The sequence below is a fragment of the Pongo abelii genome, chromosome 7, assembly GCF_028885655.2.
Source record: "Pongo abelii isolate AG06213 chromosome 7, NHGRI_mPonAbe1-v2.0_pri, whole genome shotgun sequence".
Classification (NCBI taxonomy): Eukaryota; Metazoa; Chordata; class Mammalia; order Primates; family Hominidae; genus Pongo; species Pongo abelii.
Window position 1 is genome coordinate 136688825 of NC_071992.2, and position 19022 is coordinate 136707846.

A 19022-nucleotide genomic window follows, 5' to 3' on the forward strand; every position below is an offset into this window, starting at 1 on the left:
AACTTAGTCAGGTGTGGTGGCATATGCCTGTAATCCTGGCTTCTCGGGAGGCTGAAGCAGGAGAAATGCTTGAACCCAGGAGGCGGAGGTTGCAGTGAGCCAAGATTGGGCCACTGCACTCTGGCCTGGGCAACAAAGTGAGACCCTCTCTCTCAAAAAAAAAAAAAAGGCATAAGGCAAAAATGTGCTCGGCAGGTAAGTTAATGGAACAGTATAGGTCTGAGTGGATTGACAGAAATAATTAACAGTAAAAAAATTAATAAAATAATAATAAATAAATAAAGGAAAGAAAGTCAGAAAGGTAACAGGGACCATATTATTTAGATTCTTGTAGGACACACAGAAATTTCATTTGGAAAAGATAACTGTAGTTGATCTACGGAGAAAGAATTACGTGGAGGCAATGGCAGAAGAAAACAGATCATAGTGAGGCAGTTTTTGGAATAAAACAGGATAGAGTACAGCAGCTTAAAATCAGAGTAGGGGGAGAGATGATGAGAGGTGCCAGAGTTCAGATATACTTTTTTCTAATGTATTTTTAAATATGTGTGTGTGTGTGTGTGTGTGTGTATATATATATGTACTTTTTTAATTTTTTTGGTTGAACAAAGAGGAGTCACAGATAAGGCAAAGCCTTCAAACCAGAGCAACAAAAAGAATAGTGATGCTATTAATTGAGACAGGGAAAACTGGGAAGGAACAGGTTGGTTTGGGTGAAGTAGATAAGAAGCAAGACATCTCCAAATGGACTTATTCATTGGAGATGTCTACTAGACAACAGATGAATTTGCTTAATAGAAATTTGTATATGTGAGTCTAGAATACAGGAAGCGGTCAAAACTGGAGATTTAAATTTGGGAGGCATTAGCATATAGTTGATTTTTAGATACATGAGACAAAATGCAATCATCTAAGGCACGAGAAGAGGTTCAAGGACTGGGCCCTGACGCACTTCCAATTTTTGGTGAGAAGAGCATTTGAGAGTTTAGAAAGCTGAGGATGGTCAAGGGTACTAAGAAAGGGAGAATAAACAGGGAAACAAGTGAATCCAGGGAAACAAGTGAAGAATGTGTTTCAAGAAGAAAGTTCTCCAGATGAAAATTAGCCTGGACTCCTCAAAAGGTTAATGAGAAGAAAATAAAAGGATTATTCTAGATTTAAGAGACTAAAGGAACATAACAACTAAAGACAATACATAAACCTAGGTTGCATCCTCATTCAAAAAAAATAATAGCTGTAAGAAACATACTTGGGACAACCAAAGAAATTTAAAAATGCACTGAACATTAGACCATCTAAATAAAGTACTGTTTCTTTTCTTACGTGTGTCAATGGCATTCTGGTTACATAGAGAGTATCTTTATTTTTAGGAGATGCATGCTGAAGTACTTTGGGGGAATTATAATGGCATCTGCAACTTATTTTCAAATGGTTGAATAAAAAATATATGATAAAATGTTAACAACTGTATTTAGGTGGAGAGTATAAAGAAATTCATTGTACTATTCTTTGACCTTTTCTGATAGTTTGAAACCTTTTATAATAAAAGTAAGAAAAAAGCAAAGGACAAACAACTCAGTGGAAGAATTGACAAAAGACATGCACAGACATTTCACAGGACAGGAAGCTGTAAAGGCCAATAAGTGAAAAGATACTCAGCCAGCCATATCTGTCATCGGGAAAATGCAAATTGAAATCACAAAGCAAGCATTTTACTTCTACCAGAATAGTCAAAACTAAAAAGAATGAACATAACAAGTGTTATTGAAGATGAAGAGTAATGGAAACTCTTGCATGCTACTGGCATGATAAAGACTCAATAGTTGCTATGCACCTTAAAACCCAGTAATTCCTGTCCTTTGGGCATACCTTGGAAAAATTCTTCCATGTGTGCTAAGAAAATGGCACAAGAATATTGATAGCAACATTAATGTAATATAACATAATGCCAAAAAAATTGGAAACAAACCAATGCTGAGTATATTCATTTCACCATTGTAATTGTTATTATGGTTAATTTTCTTTAAAATATCACATATTTTTATATATACATCTTTGTATGTTTAATATATTGCACAATAAAAGCTAAATAAATAAAAATGTGATCAACTGCAGCAAATGCTGTTGACAAGTCAACCAGTATGAGGACTAAAAACTGACATCTGGATCTGGCCATGAAGTGCTGGGGTAAACGAAGTCTATCAAAAACTATCTGTAAGCAGAAATCTTCTAGAATGAAAACAACTTTTTAATTTTATTTTGGAAAAAGGATACAGAAAACCAAGTCTATTAATCTTATTAGTGAAAATAAGCTTCCCATACCTAGCTAGCACCATATATTTTTCTATGGGAAATGATTTTTTAGAAGAGAGGGCAAAATTATTTCCTTTAAAAACTCTTTATAGTGCAGGTCATCATGTGAAAAGACATAAAAGTGAAAGTTTAAGTCATGGGGCAAATCAGGTTATTTCTGAGTGTGAAAAGAAGGGCTACTAATAATTTCGCTGGGCAGTGGCATAAAATAGGCTTGTTCCGGGTAAACTGATCCATACGGTTTTCCCGTGAATAAGCCAAATTCAGTTTTGGGCGCTAGTATGGTTTCGGCAAGAATGGAATACAGTATCCTCAGGAAAAATAAAAAGGGTCCTTAAACTCAGCCCTGTCAAACTTCATCAAGATTCTATTCTGGCATGAAAACTACAGTGGTTAATGACAGGTCTAAAATAATACTTACTCAGTGCATGGTACACAGGTTTATGTAATCCCTGAAGTCTTATTGATGCCATAGCAGCAAGTTTGCCAGGTGGCTGCATTTTCCCATCTAAGAGATACCATATTCTAGCAAAAGTGGCCCATTGCTGGGGGGGGGGTGGGGGGGGGAAGAATAAAAAAAAATAAAGATAATTATCATTAAAATGGAAATACAGTAATTAAATTTATTATATACCATCACGTTTCTACCATTAATGTCAACAATTTCTTTGAAAAATAACTCTATTGCTAAAGAATTTTTGTTTTCATTTCTATTTCTGGAAAAGGGTTGTTTTTTCTAATCATTCTGCAAAGACAAACACAGTAATTATTCCTTCCTGGTTTCCTGTTAGCAATATGACTTATGTTTTGTTATAAATATCCCAAAGATATATTTCCCTTTACAGTATGACTTTTTTTTTTGGTATAACACATAATAGAATCTGGAGGGACAATGAGAAGCTTGTAAGAAAGGAGAAGCTGATTATGAAGGTCTTCAAAAACATTTAGAGATTAGTAGGTACATTATATTGAAAGCTGAGTGGCCAACTGGAAACTGAAGACGATTCAGGAGTTCAATTCCTGGGGAGAGTTAAATAGAACAACGTAGTTGGGAAAGTACAGATGGATGATGTGGAATAAATTTCAACTTTAAAAAGTTGCCTGAAATAGGTATCTTTAGGTTGCCTCAGGAATAGACCATTGTTTTTACAGTCGTCATCAATTTATTCAAATTCTTAGAAAATTCTAGGCCAGAAAGATCTCCACCAGATGCTTTCTCTATGCATATACACAAGAGGCTAAACAATGCTGGAAAAATACAACGAGGCTAGCTGGTCTTATTTTAAATTTACTTATCACAACCTCAAACTAGTCTACATATAAGAAAAAGGCCAGTTTTTGTCCCCATCCATTGTAGACTAATAGTTTGATACTTAGACAGAAAAAAAAAAACTTTTTAATGAAAAAAATACAAATGCTGGACGATGTCAAATTGCTAAAAAAGTTTTTAAGTTTTATTTTACTTCCTGTATTTATCTCATCACAGACAGGCAACAAACAGCCCACGGAAGGAACCATACTTGGAGCGGCACTGAGCTGAGAGTCATCTTAGACCGATATAACCCAAACTAACTCCTATTCTTCCACCTGAAACCTGGTTCAATCTCAGCCTTCCCTATTTCAGTTGATGACACACCCTCCAGTTGTACAAACCAAAAAACCTTGGGGTAATCCTTGTTTCTTCTTTTGCTGTTGGCCTATATTCAATCTTCAGGAAGTCCTACTGGCTCCACCTTCAAACAAAACCTGACCACTTTCAACACACTCCATAGTATTTCTAGCGTGGCCTCTGCACCATCACGTCTCGCCTGGATTACTGTAACACCCTCCAAACATATTCTTTGCTTCTGTCCTCTACTAACCCCTCTTTCTGAACAGTCTATTCTCGACCCAGCAACCAGAGTGCTCCTTTTGACACCAGGTCAGATCATGTTACTCCTTGGATCAAAACCCTCCAAAAGGTCCCCATTTTACTCAGTCAAAAAACGAATTATTACAAGGGCCTACAATGCCCTATGTGATCCACCTTATTACCTCTCCGACCTGCTCTAATCCTCTTCCCCCCTCCCCCCCAAAAAAAAGACATGAAAAGGGCAGATTGAAAAGAAGAGGGGACGAGTAACAGACGAACGACATTAAGTGCTTGCCAGACTGACGACCCTCTTGTGCTTTCCCAAGGCACCTCTTGGCCGAAGGTCTCGGCTTCCCTGCCGCCCCAGCTTCACTACTTAATCTGCCGGAACCAACGCTCTCCTTTTGCCAATGTAATGAACCCCATCAAGCCATAAGAGTCCGAGCTTACCTGGGGCGCCCTAGAGAAACTCGACATATTCCTCTACTAGCAGGACCGTCCGTCCTTCTCCTAGTAGCCACGGCGGGTCACTCAGCCTTACTGGCCCGGCAGGAAACGCTAACATCCAAGCAGGACAGTTCCTAGTCCGTCGAGCACTTGTCGGCTTCTCCCTCTTACTCGAGTTTCCTCCAGTCTTCTCCACGGCAGCAATTTCGTCATGAAAGGAGCAGATAATGCAATTATTTAGGGAATAACTCCCGAAAATATCTCGCTTGGTGGAAAACTGCAAAAAGCCGACGGAGGACATAATTTCCAGCCGACCCAAACGAAGGGAACCGGAAGTGCGTCATAGCGCGCGTTTGTTTGGATGTGGAAGCCGAAACCTAAAATTTGGGGGTGATCTCTGAGGAGATGGATCGGTACCTGCTGCTGGTGATCTGGGGGGAAGGAAAATTCCCGTCGGCGGCCAGTAGGGAGGCAGAACACGGGCCAGAGGTGTCGTCGGGTGAGAGTACTGAGAATCAGCCGGGTAAGCGCTGGGATGAGAAAGAGCGGGAACGGCTTGTGGAGACGGGAAGAGGTTTGAGTTTTGTGATCAAGTTCTGCTGTAGAGGGATCAATATGTAGTTGTCCCACGAAGCTGGGACTCTGTCTGGGGTAGAGTTAATGAGGGCTGCAAAAATAGCATCTTCATGGAAAAACAGGGACAAATTTGTGTATGCAAGATTCCAGCCCTTAGAAGTTCTTGGCATAGTAAATATTTAACTTAATAAATTTTCTATGCCTTAGTAATGGAATTTCCTGCTTTTTGGAAATATATGCATTTATTATTTCTGCTCCTGTGTTTCACATACAGGAAATACAGAAAGGAGCAAGATGGACAAAGATCTTGCTGTCCTAGAATTTACATCTAATGGGAGGAGACATCCCACATACAAACTAAGTTTTAAAAACAAATGATGAATTTTAAATGATTTTAATTGTTTGCGATTGCACTGCTTTTTGGTGCACCTGTCTATATCCAATATTGCATTTTATGTGTTCATTTGTTTCAATCAAACAGGCATTTTGAGGAGTAGATGTATGTGGTTGTGTATAAGGTATTGTCACAGAATTTCCCTTCTCTTTAAAATTATTCTTTTGAGGGGAATTTTGCATTCGTGCTAATTGACTGGCATGTACAGATCGGGAGGCTTTTCTATTTTCTCTGCTTGCTTTAGATTTTCTGTATCAAAACTTGAACAGATCTTGAGCAGCGTTTAGTACTTTTATGTACAACCTACTGGTCTTGAGAGTCTCTGATGGTGAAATTGGAGTAAGTTAGATTATGTAAATCTAGAGCGCTTTGAGTTAGTCTATCTTTTCTTTTTCAGACTTCACAGCAGCAAATGTTTATCACCTCTTGAAAAGAAGCATTAGTGCTTCAATTAATCCAGAAGATAGTACTTTCCCTGGTAAGTATAATAAACTCCTCTTTTCTTTGGCACAGCATTTGTACTGGAAATTAACTTAATTAATATGGACCCTAAGGAGTACAAGGAAATACTTCTTGACTGTGTACAAGGCACTGAGTTACGGAGGTAACTAAGGGAGTACAAAACGGAAAAATAAATTACCCCTTTCTTCTAGATGCTTGAATATAGTAAAGTTATGAAAATTATTCTAGGTTCTGAGCTTGAATTTTGCTCCTTTTATGAAATTTTCTTGCCTATCTTAGTTCTGTATAACTAAGGGGAGTGTGGCTTTATGAGGATGATTTTATCATGAGTAAAAATATATAAATAATGCTCCCACACTGATTTCCTTACCATTTATTTATTTATTTCTGTTAATTACCTATTTCTGTTCTGATTCCCTTAAAAATACTTAATAATTAGTAAACACAATGAGCTTTTCTCAGTTCTTACCTGCTTTGACTTTTTGAAGTATTTCGCTTTTTTGACCAACCGTGCTTTGTAAAAATCTTTCCTCCTTTAGCTTCTACTGGCATTATACAAATGCATTTACTGACTTTGATAGTTATCTTTTCTTTTATTCCTGCTTCTTGTCCTTTACTGGAGAATGTCCTTTAAACGTTCTGAAAATGGAGATGCCAAAACAGACCAATACCTAAAAACTGAAGGAAGTTTCTGTCGATGCAAGGAAGGGTCTGCTCCTTTTGATAATTTTGTAGTTCCCGTGACTGTACAATCTGCACCTTTCTCTTCTTTCATTAGAGAACCTCTTGTCTCTCGGTGTCAACTAACACCACTGGGGAATGATTTCTAATATGTATATTCTACCCTAGCCTGTTTTCCAAGGCCTAGTAGTACTCATTAATTTTCAAGTTGGTATAATTTTAGTCAATACTACTATTATTGCAGGAAAGATTTTCTTTGATTTGCACCTCAAATGTATATGTAAAAGAGCTCTTGGGAGTATTCTAGGGGTTCTCATGATAAATTTTACTTCCCCCTTGTGTGTTTAGGGGTTTCCTATACACACGGTCCTTCTTTTGCATGATAGTGTTGTACTTTATAATTGATTGTGCAAAGCAATCCTAATATAATAATCAGTGAGAAAAATTAGAATTGTCCCATGACCTTTAATATCTTTTGTCAAAACATTAAAAATTCTCTTACTGTTATAAAATTTTATGGAAATAAAAAATAGTAAAAATAAAATTTATTTTGTACACTGTAATTTAAAAACCTTAGGTATATTGAGAATTAAAGTGTTTTATTTCTTTGTAAAAACCTTACCAAGAGTAGTTTGAACAGTGCTTGCCACCTTCGCATCATCACGTAACTTACGATACAGAGTGAACATCTTTTATTGGCGAGTTATCATATTCCAGTTGTATCAACTTCCAATGTTTTATTCTTTGATTTTTTTTTTTTTCTTTTTTTGAGACAGGGTCCCACTTTGTTGCTCAGACTGGAGTCCAGTGGCCCAATCGTGGTTCACTGCATCCTCAACCTCCCTGGCTCAAGTAATCCTCCTACCTTAACCTCTGGAGTAGCAGGGACTATAGGCATGAGCCACCACACCTGGCTAGTTTTTTAACTTTTTGTAGAGACAGGGTTTCATTATGTTGCCCAGACTGGTCTTGAACACCTGGGCTCAAGTAATCCACCTGTTTTGGCCTCCCAAAGTGCTGGGATTACAGATGTGATCCACTGTGCCCGACCTGGACTTTCAATGTTGTGAAATATCTCTGAGTTCCTTTAGTATTAAGGTTTTTGCTAGCCTCATTTTCTCTGGGACATCTTCACCTTTTTCATCGAAAGGTGTTTGTCACAGCAGCTATTTTTAGAACTCTATTTACATTAGCTTTGAAGATTGCTTTCAGTGTTAACACTTTTTGTTTCTTTGGTGTTTTCTTTATCTCTCTCATTTTAAAAAATTCCCTCATCCATTTATCCATTTTTATAAAATATCACATGGGTTTACACTGGGAAACCAGGAGGCAACACAATTGCATTCTTTGCTACCTGTGTGTGAACTGAATGGCACTTGTGCAGTGACCAATCAGTGACATACTTTAAAAGTAGTAACATGATTGGTTACTGATCATGACACACATATTTTATGTATACAGTGGTTTTGTAGACTGAGAAGCTTGCAATGAAGTCTTAAACTATGCAATTATAGTTAATGAATATACCATGGTAACTGAAATTTGAACCAGGTTGTTGGGGAACTGGTGTTATTTAAGCTACAGTAACTGGAATTTGTGCATATCGGAGCCATGCAAATAGAAACTGCCTGCACTGAATTTCCTGCCATACTAGGATTATTGATTTCAGTAATATGGCAAGTTTGAGGGATGGAAAGTACAATATGATTATAATTGGGATAAGGGTGGAGAGGTAGGCATGGCTATTTAGAGGATTTTGTAAATAGTGTCAAGGTGTTTGGATTTTTTCCTAATGGTAATCAGCAGCCATTAAAAGCTTTAATTAAGGAAGACACATGATCAGATCTGTGCTTTTGAAGTATTCTCCCGGCAGTGTCGTAGATGGATTAGAGAAAAGTATAGCTATTTCTGTATAGGGGATTCTGTAGAAGACCAAATGAGGAATGGGAGAGGCAGCCAGAGTGGAGGAAAATGGATAGATCTGAAGGAAATTATGGGGGTAGAATTCACCTACCTTAGTGTTGAATTGGTATGATGTAGAAGAAGGAAAGGATGAGAAAAGAATCAAGGATGACATTAGGTTTCTGGTGTGGGTAATGGCGTGATGGTGGTATTTAGTAAGAAAGGAGAACCAGATTTGGAGGGAATATGACATGTTCAATTTGGAACTTGTCAAAGTAAAAAGTAAAAATGTAAAAATGTTTTACATGTTTACTAAAATAAAATGTAAAAATAAAGTAAAAATGTTTTATAAAAGTTGGATATGTGTGTCTGGAACTCAAAATGTAGGAGAGGGCTGGAGATATTAGGTTGGTGCAAAAATAATGGCAAAAAAACCCAGTTATTTTTGCACCAATTAATACAAATTATAGAACCAATATATAGATGTCAGGTGAAGCCATGAGAAAGGATGGGATTGCTTATGGATAGTAGGGAGAACAGAAAGTCTCAAACTGAATCCCAGTATTTAGAAGAACTGAACACCAGTTTTTAAAAAGAATAAGGAGCAGCCAGAAAGATGGGTGCCACAGAAGCCAAGTGTTTTAAAGGGAAAGTAGTCAAATATGTCATCTTTGATTCTTCACTTATGCTGAGAGGTCAAATAACAACAGAACTAAAAACTGCTAGATTTAGTAACAAGTCAGTTATTGGTGACTTTGGTGAGTGTTCTTTCAGTGGCATATTGGAGACAAAAAACAGATTGAAATGCATTTGGAAGGAAGTGGAAAATTTGATGAGGAAATGGAGACAGTCAGGTGTGGACAGCACCTTCAGAAGTTTATCTTTGAGGAAGAGCTAAGAAAGTGAAGTGGAGATGAATTTAAAGTGACCTCTTTTTTTTTAAAAAAAGAAATACTTTGAGAAACACTTGTGTGTATTTAAATGGCAATGACAAAGAACAGACAGAAAGGAGCAGATTGAAATGCAGGAAAGATAATCAGTGGACTAGATAATAGAATCAGTGGTCTCAGAGGAGGTGTGGGGGATAACATTGAATTGGAAGGACAGTGCCTCTTACATGTTAAAGGGGAGGAAAGAGGAAAGATTAATGGTAATACAAGTTGAGTTGTATGTTTCCTGAGGGGATGTTACAGGGATTATTACCTAATAGCTTCTATTTTGTTAAGGCAGGAGGAGTCTTCTGCTGAGATTGTTGGAAGAAAGTGGTAATAAGAATTTAGCATCTTACCTAGCTTCCTTCCATTAGTTAAGCCTCAGTTACTACATTTCTTCTTGTTTTGAGTCTAATTTCTATGCATAGCTCTAAATTCTTTATGACTCCTTGACACGTATCCTGGGGTGACCCTTAATTTTATATCCTCATATAATACTCCATTCTCCAAGAAGAGCATCTTCCTTATCTTTAGACTGGGGTTGCTCTTTAACGCCTCTGTCTCTAGTCAGGCTGAACCAACCTGCATAGTCTTTGGAGAGGGAATTGTTTTCACTAAAATGACTTACATGGTTTTGCTTTACTCAGTAGTAATTGAGTAGCTGTATTTTCAACATCTTTATGGTCACAGATTGTAATCTGTGTGAAATGATGATTAAAATAATAAAAAATAATAATATGAAATTTTGAATTGTGACAAATGAAAGCCAAGTATTTATTGCGAGTAAAGAATTTTGCTCTTTAGGTAGATTGTTGTATTTGAATTTTTAGTAGGGATTTTTAAAAGATTCACATATATATGTTGGATAATTATGTAATATGTTTCAAAGTTATGGTCTGTAAGTACAGTATATATGCTGTGTCATCTGCTTATTTATGGCTTGCCTTTCTAATAATAAGTGTGGTTTTATTTTCAAGCCTGTTCAGTGGGTGGTGTACCTGGTTCCAAGAAGTGGTTCTTTGCAGTGCAGGCAATATATGGATTTTATCAGGTAATATAAATTTAAGAATACCTACTAATGAATGTCTTCACTAATATAAATAATTTCATGATCCATTATTTAATACAATCTTTTGATTCATTAGTTTTGTAGTTCTGATTGGCAAGAGATACATTTTGATACAGAAAAAGATAAAATTGAAGATGTTCTTCAAACAAATATCGAAGAATGTTTGGGTGCTGTTGAGTGTTTTGAAGAAGAAGACAGTAATAGCAGGGAATCATTATCCTTGGCTGAGTATGCTTATATGGTTTTTGTATTATCATTAAAATACTTAATATTAGACAGTTATTTTAATCCATGAGAATGAAGATTATATATTTTAGCATCTTTACTGAAGAAACTAGTTAATTGAAATTTTTGACTCTTCACTTTGGAAGACATAAGGCAATTTGGGCCTTTTATTTGAATAAAATTCTTTAAAATGCATGTTTCTTAAGCTTACATAATGTCAAGAATCATAAAAAGTGATATTTTAATTAACATGTTACTTTCTTGAAGATAAATTCCGCCTAATATTTTATTTTGTTTTTGAAACAGGGTCTTGCTCTGTCACCCAGGCTGCAGTGCAGTGGTGCAGTCATGGCTTGCTACAGCCTAGACCTTCTGGGCTCAAGCGATCCTCCGACCTCAGCTTCCAGAGTAGCTGGAACTACAGGTGTGCACCACCACACCCAGCTAATTTTTGTATTTTTTTTGTAGAGATATCGTTTCGCCATGTTGTTCAGGCTGACCTCGAATTCCTGAGCTCAAGCAATCTGCCTGCCTTGGCCTCCCAAACTGCTGGGAGTACAGCTGTGAGCCACTGTGCCTGGCCAATAATGTATTTTAAAAGCTTGAATATAAATGTTATTTAATGTTAATAGCTAGCATTCATACCAAAGTATCATTTTCATTTTGCTATTTGAGGCCGAAATATGTGACTTCTTTAATTTTTGTGTATTTGCAGCATTTCAGGTACCTTTTAAAATCCATAGAGTTTGTGAGGATTATATGTACATGATTGAGTTCACTTTTAGGTTTTTTTCAATTGTGGTATAATATGTAAGTTGATCCAGGTGACGTAAGTTGTGATAATAATTTTTCTGTTCATGAAATATCCCACCTCTTATAGTTAATACCTTTTATTTTAGTCTTTCGTAACATTTCATGACAAAACTGCTCTTATTTTAGTATTCACATATTATATCTGTAAGTAGCTTTAGACTTAAAAAATTTCATTTTCCTTTTTCCAGATCATATTTGTTTGTACTGGTTGAAAAAGGAGACCTTTCCAAACCAGAGAAATATCATTGAACCAGGGATTAGTAGAGGTAGACTTTATTTACACAATCTTAGGCCAGTCACGTAACTTCTCTGGTCCTTTGTTTTCTCATCCATAAAGTATTGAAGTACTTTTAGATAATTTCTTAGGTGCTTTTATTTACCCTTAAAAACTCTTATCATCCCATATGTTTTCCTACCACTATTAAAGACAAGTATAGCCGGCTGCGGTGGCTCACGCCTGTAATCCCAGCACTTTGGGAGGCCGAGGCAGGTGGATCACAAGGTCAGGAGTTCGAGACCAGCCTGGCTAACATGGTGAAACCCCTTTTCTACTGAAAATAGAAAAAATTAGCCGAGCGTGGTGGCAGTTGTCTGTAATCTCAGCTACTCGGGAGCCTGAGGCTGGAGAATCGTTTGAACCCGGGAGGTGGAAGTTGGAGTGAGCCGAGATTGCGCCACTGTACTCCAGCCTGGGCGACAGAGCAACACTCCGTCTCAAAAAAAAAAAAAAAAAAAGAAAAGACGAGTATAAAAGTTTCTGATAAGTGACCTAATAATTATTTCCACAAGGGGGAGCCTGAAAACTAGAGTTTACATAAGATGCCTTAAGTTTCTAAGATGGTGGGTTTATAGTAAAGGATTTAAGTACCTTTATGCTATATAATAAACTTTTTTGAGAAAAAAATTACATCATATAGATAAAACTGATAAGTTTTGAAGAATCTGAAGAGGGCGTCATATTCTTTAGTCAAGACTGTTAAACACCATTCAGAGGAAAATCATGTCCTTTTTTATTGAACACTTAGCATTTTCTTACTTTTAAGATTCAGAAAAATGGCTGGGTGCAGTGGCTCATGCCTGTAATGCCAGCACTTTGGGAGGCTGAGGCAGATGGATAACTTGAGCTCAGGAGTTTGAGACCAGCTTGGGCAACATGGCAGAACCCCGTCTCTACATTAGCCAGGCATGGTGGTGTGTACTTGTAGTCCCAGCTATCCCAACTATGCAGGAGGCTGAGGTGGGAGGACCTCCTGAGCCTGGGGGATTGAGGCTGCAGTGAGCTGTGATCATGCCACTGCACTCCAGCCTGGGTGACAGAGTCAGACCCTGTCTCAAAAAAAAAACCAAAAATAAATAAATAAATAAAAGGTTCCAAAAAAAGTTTGGTCTGTTAGTTATGATTTATATTTAATATGCTAGTTATAATTTAGGGAGTTTTATTCCCTTTTTTTGTTTGTTTTTGGGGTGTGGATAAGAACTTGTACTCAGGGTTTGAATCCCAGCTTCCATACATACTAATTATGTAACTTTAGGCAAGTTATTTAAAGTTGAGATAATAATAGTATTATAGTAGTACCTCCTGGAATTGTTATAAAGATCAAATGAGATTATACATCTAACCTGTTTAATAGTGTCTGTGCAACAATCTTTTTAGTTAATATTACCTGTTATTATTATATATAAATATATTTATGGGGTTTTCTTTCCCTAACTTACCCTTTTATTTTAGTCTCTATGAAGAAGCTGCAGAAAATTTGCATCAGTTATCAGACAAGCTTCCTGCTCCTGGTAATATTTTATGACTGCTTTCAATAATTTGTATCTTATCTTATTACACTTTTTATGAATAAATGATAAATTTGTTCTTTATGTTAGTGTTCTCACTCTAATCTTTAAATTAAAAAATGCAAAACAATTTTTAATTGAAGTTGATACAGAATGTATCCATGAGAGTACATTACTGAAATGTAGCAGTTCTTTTCATTGTTTTCATTTAGTTAGGCAAAAATTAGAACTTTGAACATTAAATAACTATCTCTGTTTCTTTAGTTATAGCTGAAGAAGAATCTTTCTACTACAGACTGTTGCTTTTCAGAGTATGTTCTGTAGAAGATTAATCCTATAAACAGCTCTTTAAAAAAAGAGATTGTTTAGCCTTGATGATTTGGATAACATTCTTTTATGGTGAAGTTACTATATGCATTATCAAATGGAAGTCACACCATAAAAGAAAGTGTTTCCTCAGCATTTTTTTATAGAACCTATTTTTTTCCCCTTAGTGGAAAGAATACTTTGTGAAATACTGTATCATAATATTCCTAAAACTGTTTTTTTTCTTTTTTCCTTTGTGTTAATCAAGTAGCTGTCATCTAATATTTGGTACAGTTGGCATTCGCAAATACTTTGAAGAGTATTCTTTTCTGAATACTTTATTGAAAGTCATTATTAAGTAAATATTTGTACTAGGAGCCAAGTGTACCATGATGAATAAAGCATCTGTGATTAACATAAAGGAGCTTATAGCTTATAGTCAGCCTGATCTCTATATTCAAAGAGATCATATATTAGTACAAAAAGCCCCACATAGAAAAATAACTGAATGAGTTGACAAACATATCAACTTTTAAAATGAAAATCGTTGAGTTCAAAGTATGCACTGAAATATTACATAGTTGTTTTGGCAAATTAGAATACTTTCATTATCAAATTTATCTCCAGTTTGTTTCATTTTGGTTTTTGTAGTCCTTCAGGATACGTATAATTTTATAAAATTTAAAGTTTTGTGAAGTTATTTTTTCTCAGGATCCAATGATGATGTCAGTATAATTGGTTTTCTGAGTTTTATTGTCCTTTATAAAAGAGACATCGTTTGTTTGAACATTACAGTTTTGCACTAATTCATTCTCTTTTGGATAACAAAATTATGTTTAGAAAAACATAATGAAATTGCACAGGTTTTTTTTTTTCCTCTGTTGAGTACAATAGCATTGATGATCATAAGAGCAATGTGTGTAATTAACCACTGCTGCAGAATTGGCAAGTAATTATGATATAGTTTATTGTTTTCTAGTATATGCTAGCTATTTCAGGATAACATGGCTTTCAATAAATGATGAACATTTAAAAAGTTTGAATTCCTAAGGGCGTATATTGTTTTGGAGAATTTCAGAAATTAAAACTAAAAGCTTCCTTTGTCTTCTAAATAAATATAAAATTCATTTTTCTAAATAAACATAAAATTCAGTTCTTCAGGGTACTATTTTGAGACATTTCAGATCTAACTTTTTAAAAATTACAAAAATGCCTTTTTCTCTTTCTAGGTAGAGCAATGGTAGATATAATACTATTGCTTTCTGACAAAGATCCTCCTAAATTGAAAGACTGTTTACCTACTGTAGGAGCATTAAAACATTTGAGAGAATGGTATTCAGCAAAGATCACTATAGCAGGAAATCACTGTGAAATGTAAGCTTCTTTGTTCATATTTGATTATTGTCTGCCTTGTCTGTTTTCACAGTTAACATACTATTCTTTTTTCAGACTCAGCATTTAAAAATTATTTTAATATGACAAGATAAAATTTTATGTTATATCATGATTGCAAATTTGTGTATTGAGAAGAATCTAGATGTTTCATATTTTATATTTATGTTTCTGAGATATTTAAGTTTTTAGTAAATGTTATTGATGCTGTTTTACAACCATTATTGAGGATTAATTCTATAAGCACACTGTGTGCTTTTGAACATAGATACACTGGATTTGTCATGTTGTGTTTGGTTTTCTGTTACGTGCCAATGTAGGAATAAATATACACTGTTGTATTTTATGATATTTTAGCAAGGATTAATTGTATATTACAATTTTGATCCTTAAACATTCAGTTGGATTTAATAACTTCATGATTTGTTTTCATTCAACGAATGTTTATTGAGCAATACCTTTATGGCAAGCATAGCAGTAGATGCTTGTAAGTTAAGAAAGTGAGAAGACATGATCTTTTTCATTGAAGTGCAGGGAGAAACAGGAATGTTAACAGTCAAGAAAGTCTGTGATAAGTGCTGTTACAGAATTCCATACAAAGCTGTATGGGGACAATATAGGAGAGCAGTTCTCTTTTTGAAGATAAGGAAGTGACATTGTGCCTGTGTGTGTGTTTATGTACATCTGACACCTTTAAGCCAATAGTAAGAGGAAAGTCTATTTCTTCATCCTTAGTACTAAAGATAATTTCTCTAAATTTGTGAGGATGTTGGAATTAAATGAACATGTGTCAGCAACGCACTTAGAGACTGACTTAATGGGTGTTTCATATTAATAGGAAAAATACAGCAATATAAATTTTGCAATTTTGCCTCTTAGGCTTGTAGTTAACTATAATGATTAAATCAGTGAAATATAAAACCCTGTATTTAATTGTTGTAATCTTTTTTTTATAGGAACTGTCAGAAAATTGCAGAATACCTTTCTGCTAATGTTGTATCTTTAGAAGATCTCAGAAATGTTATTGACTCAAAGGAATTATGGAGGGGGAAAATACAGATATGGGAAAGAAAGGTAAATGGATTATTCACAGTTTGCCAAGCGGGCCTTTCAATTTTATTTACAACACAGATATTTAAATAAATCTTAATGAAAATGTACCTTATAAAGATATTCTAGAATAGCACTATCTAAGTAGAACTTTCCGCAATATTGGAAATGTTCTATATCTGTGCTAATACAGTAGCCTACAAACCACTTATTACTACTGAGCACTTTAAATGTGAGTAGTTCCACCAATGAACTGAATTTTTGTTTGATTTTAATTAACTTTAATTTAATCACATAATAATGTGATTATATTCGAGTGCTGTTTCCAGAATGTAACGTTCTTTTAAAACATAGAATTTTTAATTGAGTTCATGTTGTTTATCCAAACTGCTTTATTTTATTGCATGTGTAAACTACTAGAAAAATTGCTTACAGCATTTTGTCTTCCCATAATACTACCTTAGGTGATCTTTGCTGTTTATTTTGAACAAATAAACCTCAGATTTTGAACAAATTTTTTTAACCTTACTGGACCCCAGATTTCTCAATTATAAGATGAGAATGTTGTATTAGGTGGACTCTTCTAATCCTGAATTTCTATGAAATTTCTATTTCATTTTGACGTCTCTTACTATGAAAGAATGTTTGTGGGTTTTGTAAGTTATGTCCATTTTGAAATAAGTGTTCATAGTAATTTATGTATTTTTGTAGATAGGCAAAACTAAACTAAGAAAGTTTCTTAATGTTTATTTAGGGTAGCATGGGAGCATGAGTAGGCTTTTGAGTTCCTCTAAAGTTTTGTTACACTAATTACTAGAAATTTTTCTTCCTTTTTAATTCACCCTTAATAATGGTTTAATAAAATCTCTGATTAGACAACAGGAATCAATGTGGCTGGATTTGTCTTGTTGATTTGCACGTTTGCTCATCCTAATCTCAGACAGGTTAAATCTGCAGGTGAACTTTCTCTGCAAATGTTTTAGTATAAAGAAATCCCCACATAGGCTGGGCGCAGTGGGTGGCTCACGCCTATAATCCCAGCACTTTGGGAGGCCAAGGCGGGCAGATCACGAGGTCAGGAGATCGAGACCATCCTGGCTAACACGGTAAAACCCCGTCTCTACTAAAAATATAAAAAATTAGCCGGGCGTGGTGGCAGGTGCCTGTAGTCCCAGCTACTCAAGAGGCTGAGGCAGAAGAATGGCGTGAACCTGGGAGGCGGAGGTTTCAGTGAGCTGAGATCACGCCACTGCACTCCAGCCTGGGCGACAGAGCGAGACTCCGTCTCAAAAAAAAAAAAAACCCGAAAAGAAAACCCCACATAGCCAAGTGGAAGAGTGGAAGATACAGTTTGCTAGAATTGCTTTTGTATGTTTTCTGAAACTGCATGCTTACTTACAGAGAGATAATGGCAGAGTTCTTTTCATGTGATTCTTTTATTCTCTTGAATAGGAAATTAAATGTCCATGTCTCCACTGGATGCATTTAAAACTTGAAATCACTTTTTTTGGTAGAGAACAGCTTTTTAGTCAAGAGGCATCATGGTGATTAAGGACATAGATTCTAGAGTTATATTGCCTACAATCAAATCTCAACTCTTTTTTCTTTCTAGTTTAACGTAGCATGTTGTGTAACGCTTAGCCTCTTGGTGCTGCAGTTGTCTTCATCTGTAAGATGATGATAATAGTTCTTATCACATAGATTTTTGTGAGGATTAAATTATTTAAAGTACAGAGTAACCACTCAGTAAGCATTAGCTATCACTGTTGTTGTGCCTACCATTACTATTATTAGCATCCTTGCTATTACTACTTCTGCAGCAATTGATCTTATCAGCAACATTTATCAAAGACAAACTATGTGAGACACTGTACTAAGGATCTAGTAAAGAATAAGATAGAGCCAGGTGCGGTGGCTCACGCCTGTAATCCCATCACTTTGGGAGGCTGAGGCGGGTGGATCACCCGAGGCTAGGAGTTCAAGACCAGCCTGGCCAACATGGTAAAACCCCATCTCTACTAAAAATACAAAAAATTAGCTGGGCATGGTAGCAGGTCCCTATAATCCCAACTACTCAGGAGGCTGAGGCAGGAGAATCACTTGAACCCAGGAGGTGGAGATTGCAGTTAGGCAAGATTGTGCCACTATACTCCAGCCTGGGCCACAAGAGTGAAACTCCATCTCAAAGCCAAAAAAAAAAAAAAAAAGGAACAAGACAGACAGCTTCTGTCTTTGCATAACTTACAGACTGGTAGGAAGTCAGATATTGAACAATGCAAAAGAGGTTGTTTGGTCCTGTGGCTGCATAGAATGAGCCTAACATAGTCTTGCCAACTGGTGAAGGGCCAATGAGAGCTTTTCATGAAAACCTGAAAAATTGATGTCTAAGTTAAAACAGGATGTGTACCTAAATGTGAGAACCACACTTTTGAGCTGAGGAATCAAAAATAAATTTATACATGGGTTTCCCCTCAACTTTTACATTATAATAAGATGTATTAATCTTTATAGCATTATTCATGATACTTGTAACTGTGTTTTCTTGGTCTATTTTCAGTTTGGATTTGAAATTAGTTTTCCTGAATTTTGTTTAAAGGGAGTCACACCTAAGAATTTTAGTACATCTAATTTAAATACTGACTTCCTTGCCAAAAAGATCATACCATCAAAGGATAAGAATATTTTGCCAAAGGTAATCGTGTTTAATTTTTTTGTGTGATCATTCATGTGTATTTTTGTTCCTATAAAATATGTTTGAATCTTGACTTAATATTACTAATATATGTGCTTAAGTGTGCTCACTAGCATAATTTTTAATATAAT

General features: G+C 35.7%; 2 protein-coding genes across 2 annotated transcripts in view; one reads left to right on the plus strand and one right to left on the minus strand.

Moving 5' to 3' along the window:
• Positions 1-4808, minus strand: part of MRPL13 (mitochondrial ribosomal protein L13) — a 49405-nt gene extending 44597 nt beyond the window's left edge. The window contains exons 1-2 of the mRNA XM_024250976.3: positions 4616-4808; positions 2735-2858 (exon numbers count right to left, since the gene is read on the minus strand). Coding sequence (XP_024106744.2) covers positions 2735-2858; positions 4616-4642 — 151 coding nt within the window. The 5' untranslated portion in view covers positions 4643-4808. The remainder of the gene's footprint in view (positions 1-2734; positions 2859-4615) is intronic.
• Positions 4809-4923: 115 nt separating this feature from the next.
• Positions 4924-19022, plus strand: part of MTBP (MDM2 binding protein) — a 78229-nt gene continuing 64130 nt past the window's right edge. The window contains exons 1-8 of the mRNA XM_024250975.3: positions 4924-5135; positions 5980-6060; positions 10537-10610; positions 10705-10856; positions 13396-13454; positions 14987-15131; positions 16106-16223; positions 18757-18891. Coding sequence (XP_024106743.3) covers positions 5018-5135; positions 5980-6060; positions 10537-10610; positions 10705-10856; positions 13396-13454; positions 14987-15131; positions 16106-16223; positions 18757-18891 — 882 coding nt within the window. The 5' untranslated portion in view covers positions 4924-5017. The remainder of the gene's footprint in view (positions 5136-5979; positions 6061-10536; positions 10611-10704; positions 10857-13395; positions 13455-14986; positions 15132-16105; positions 16224-18756; positions 18892-19022) is intronic.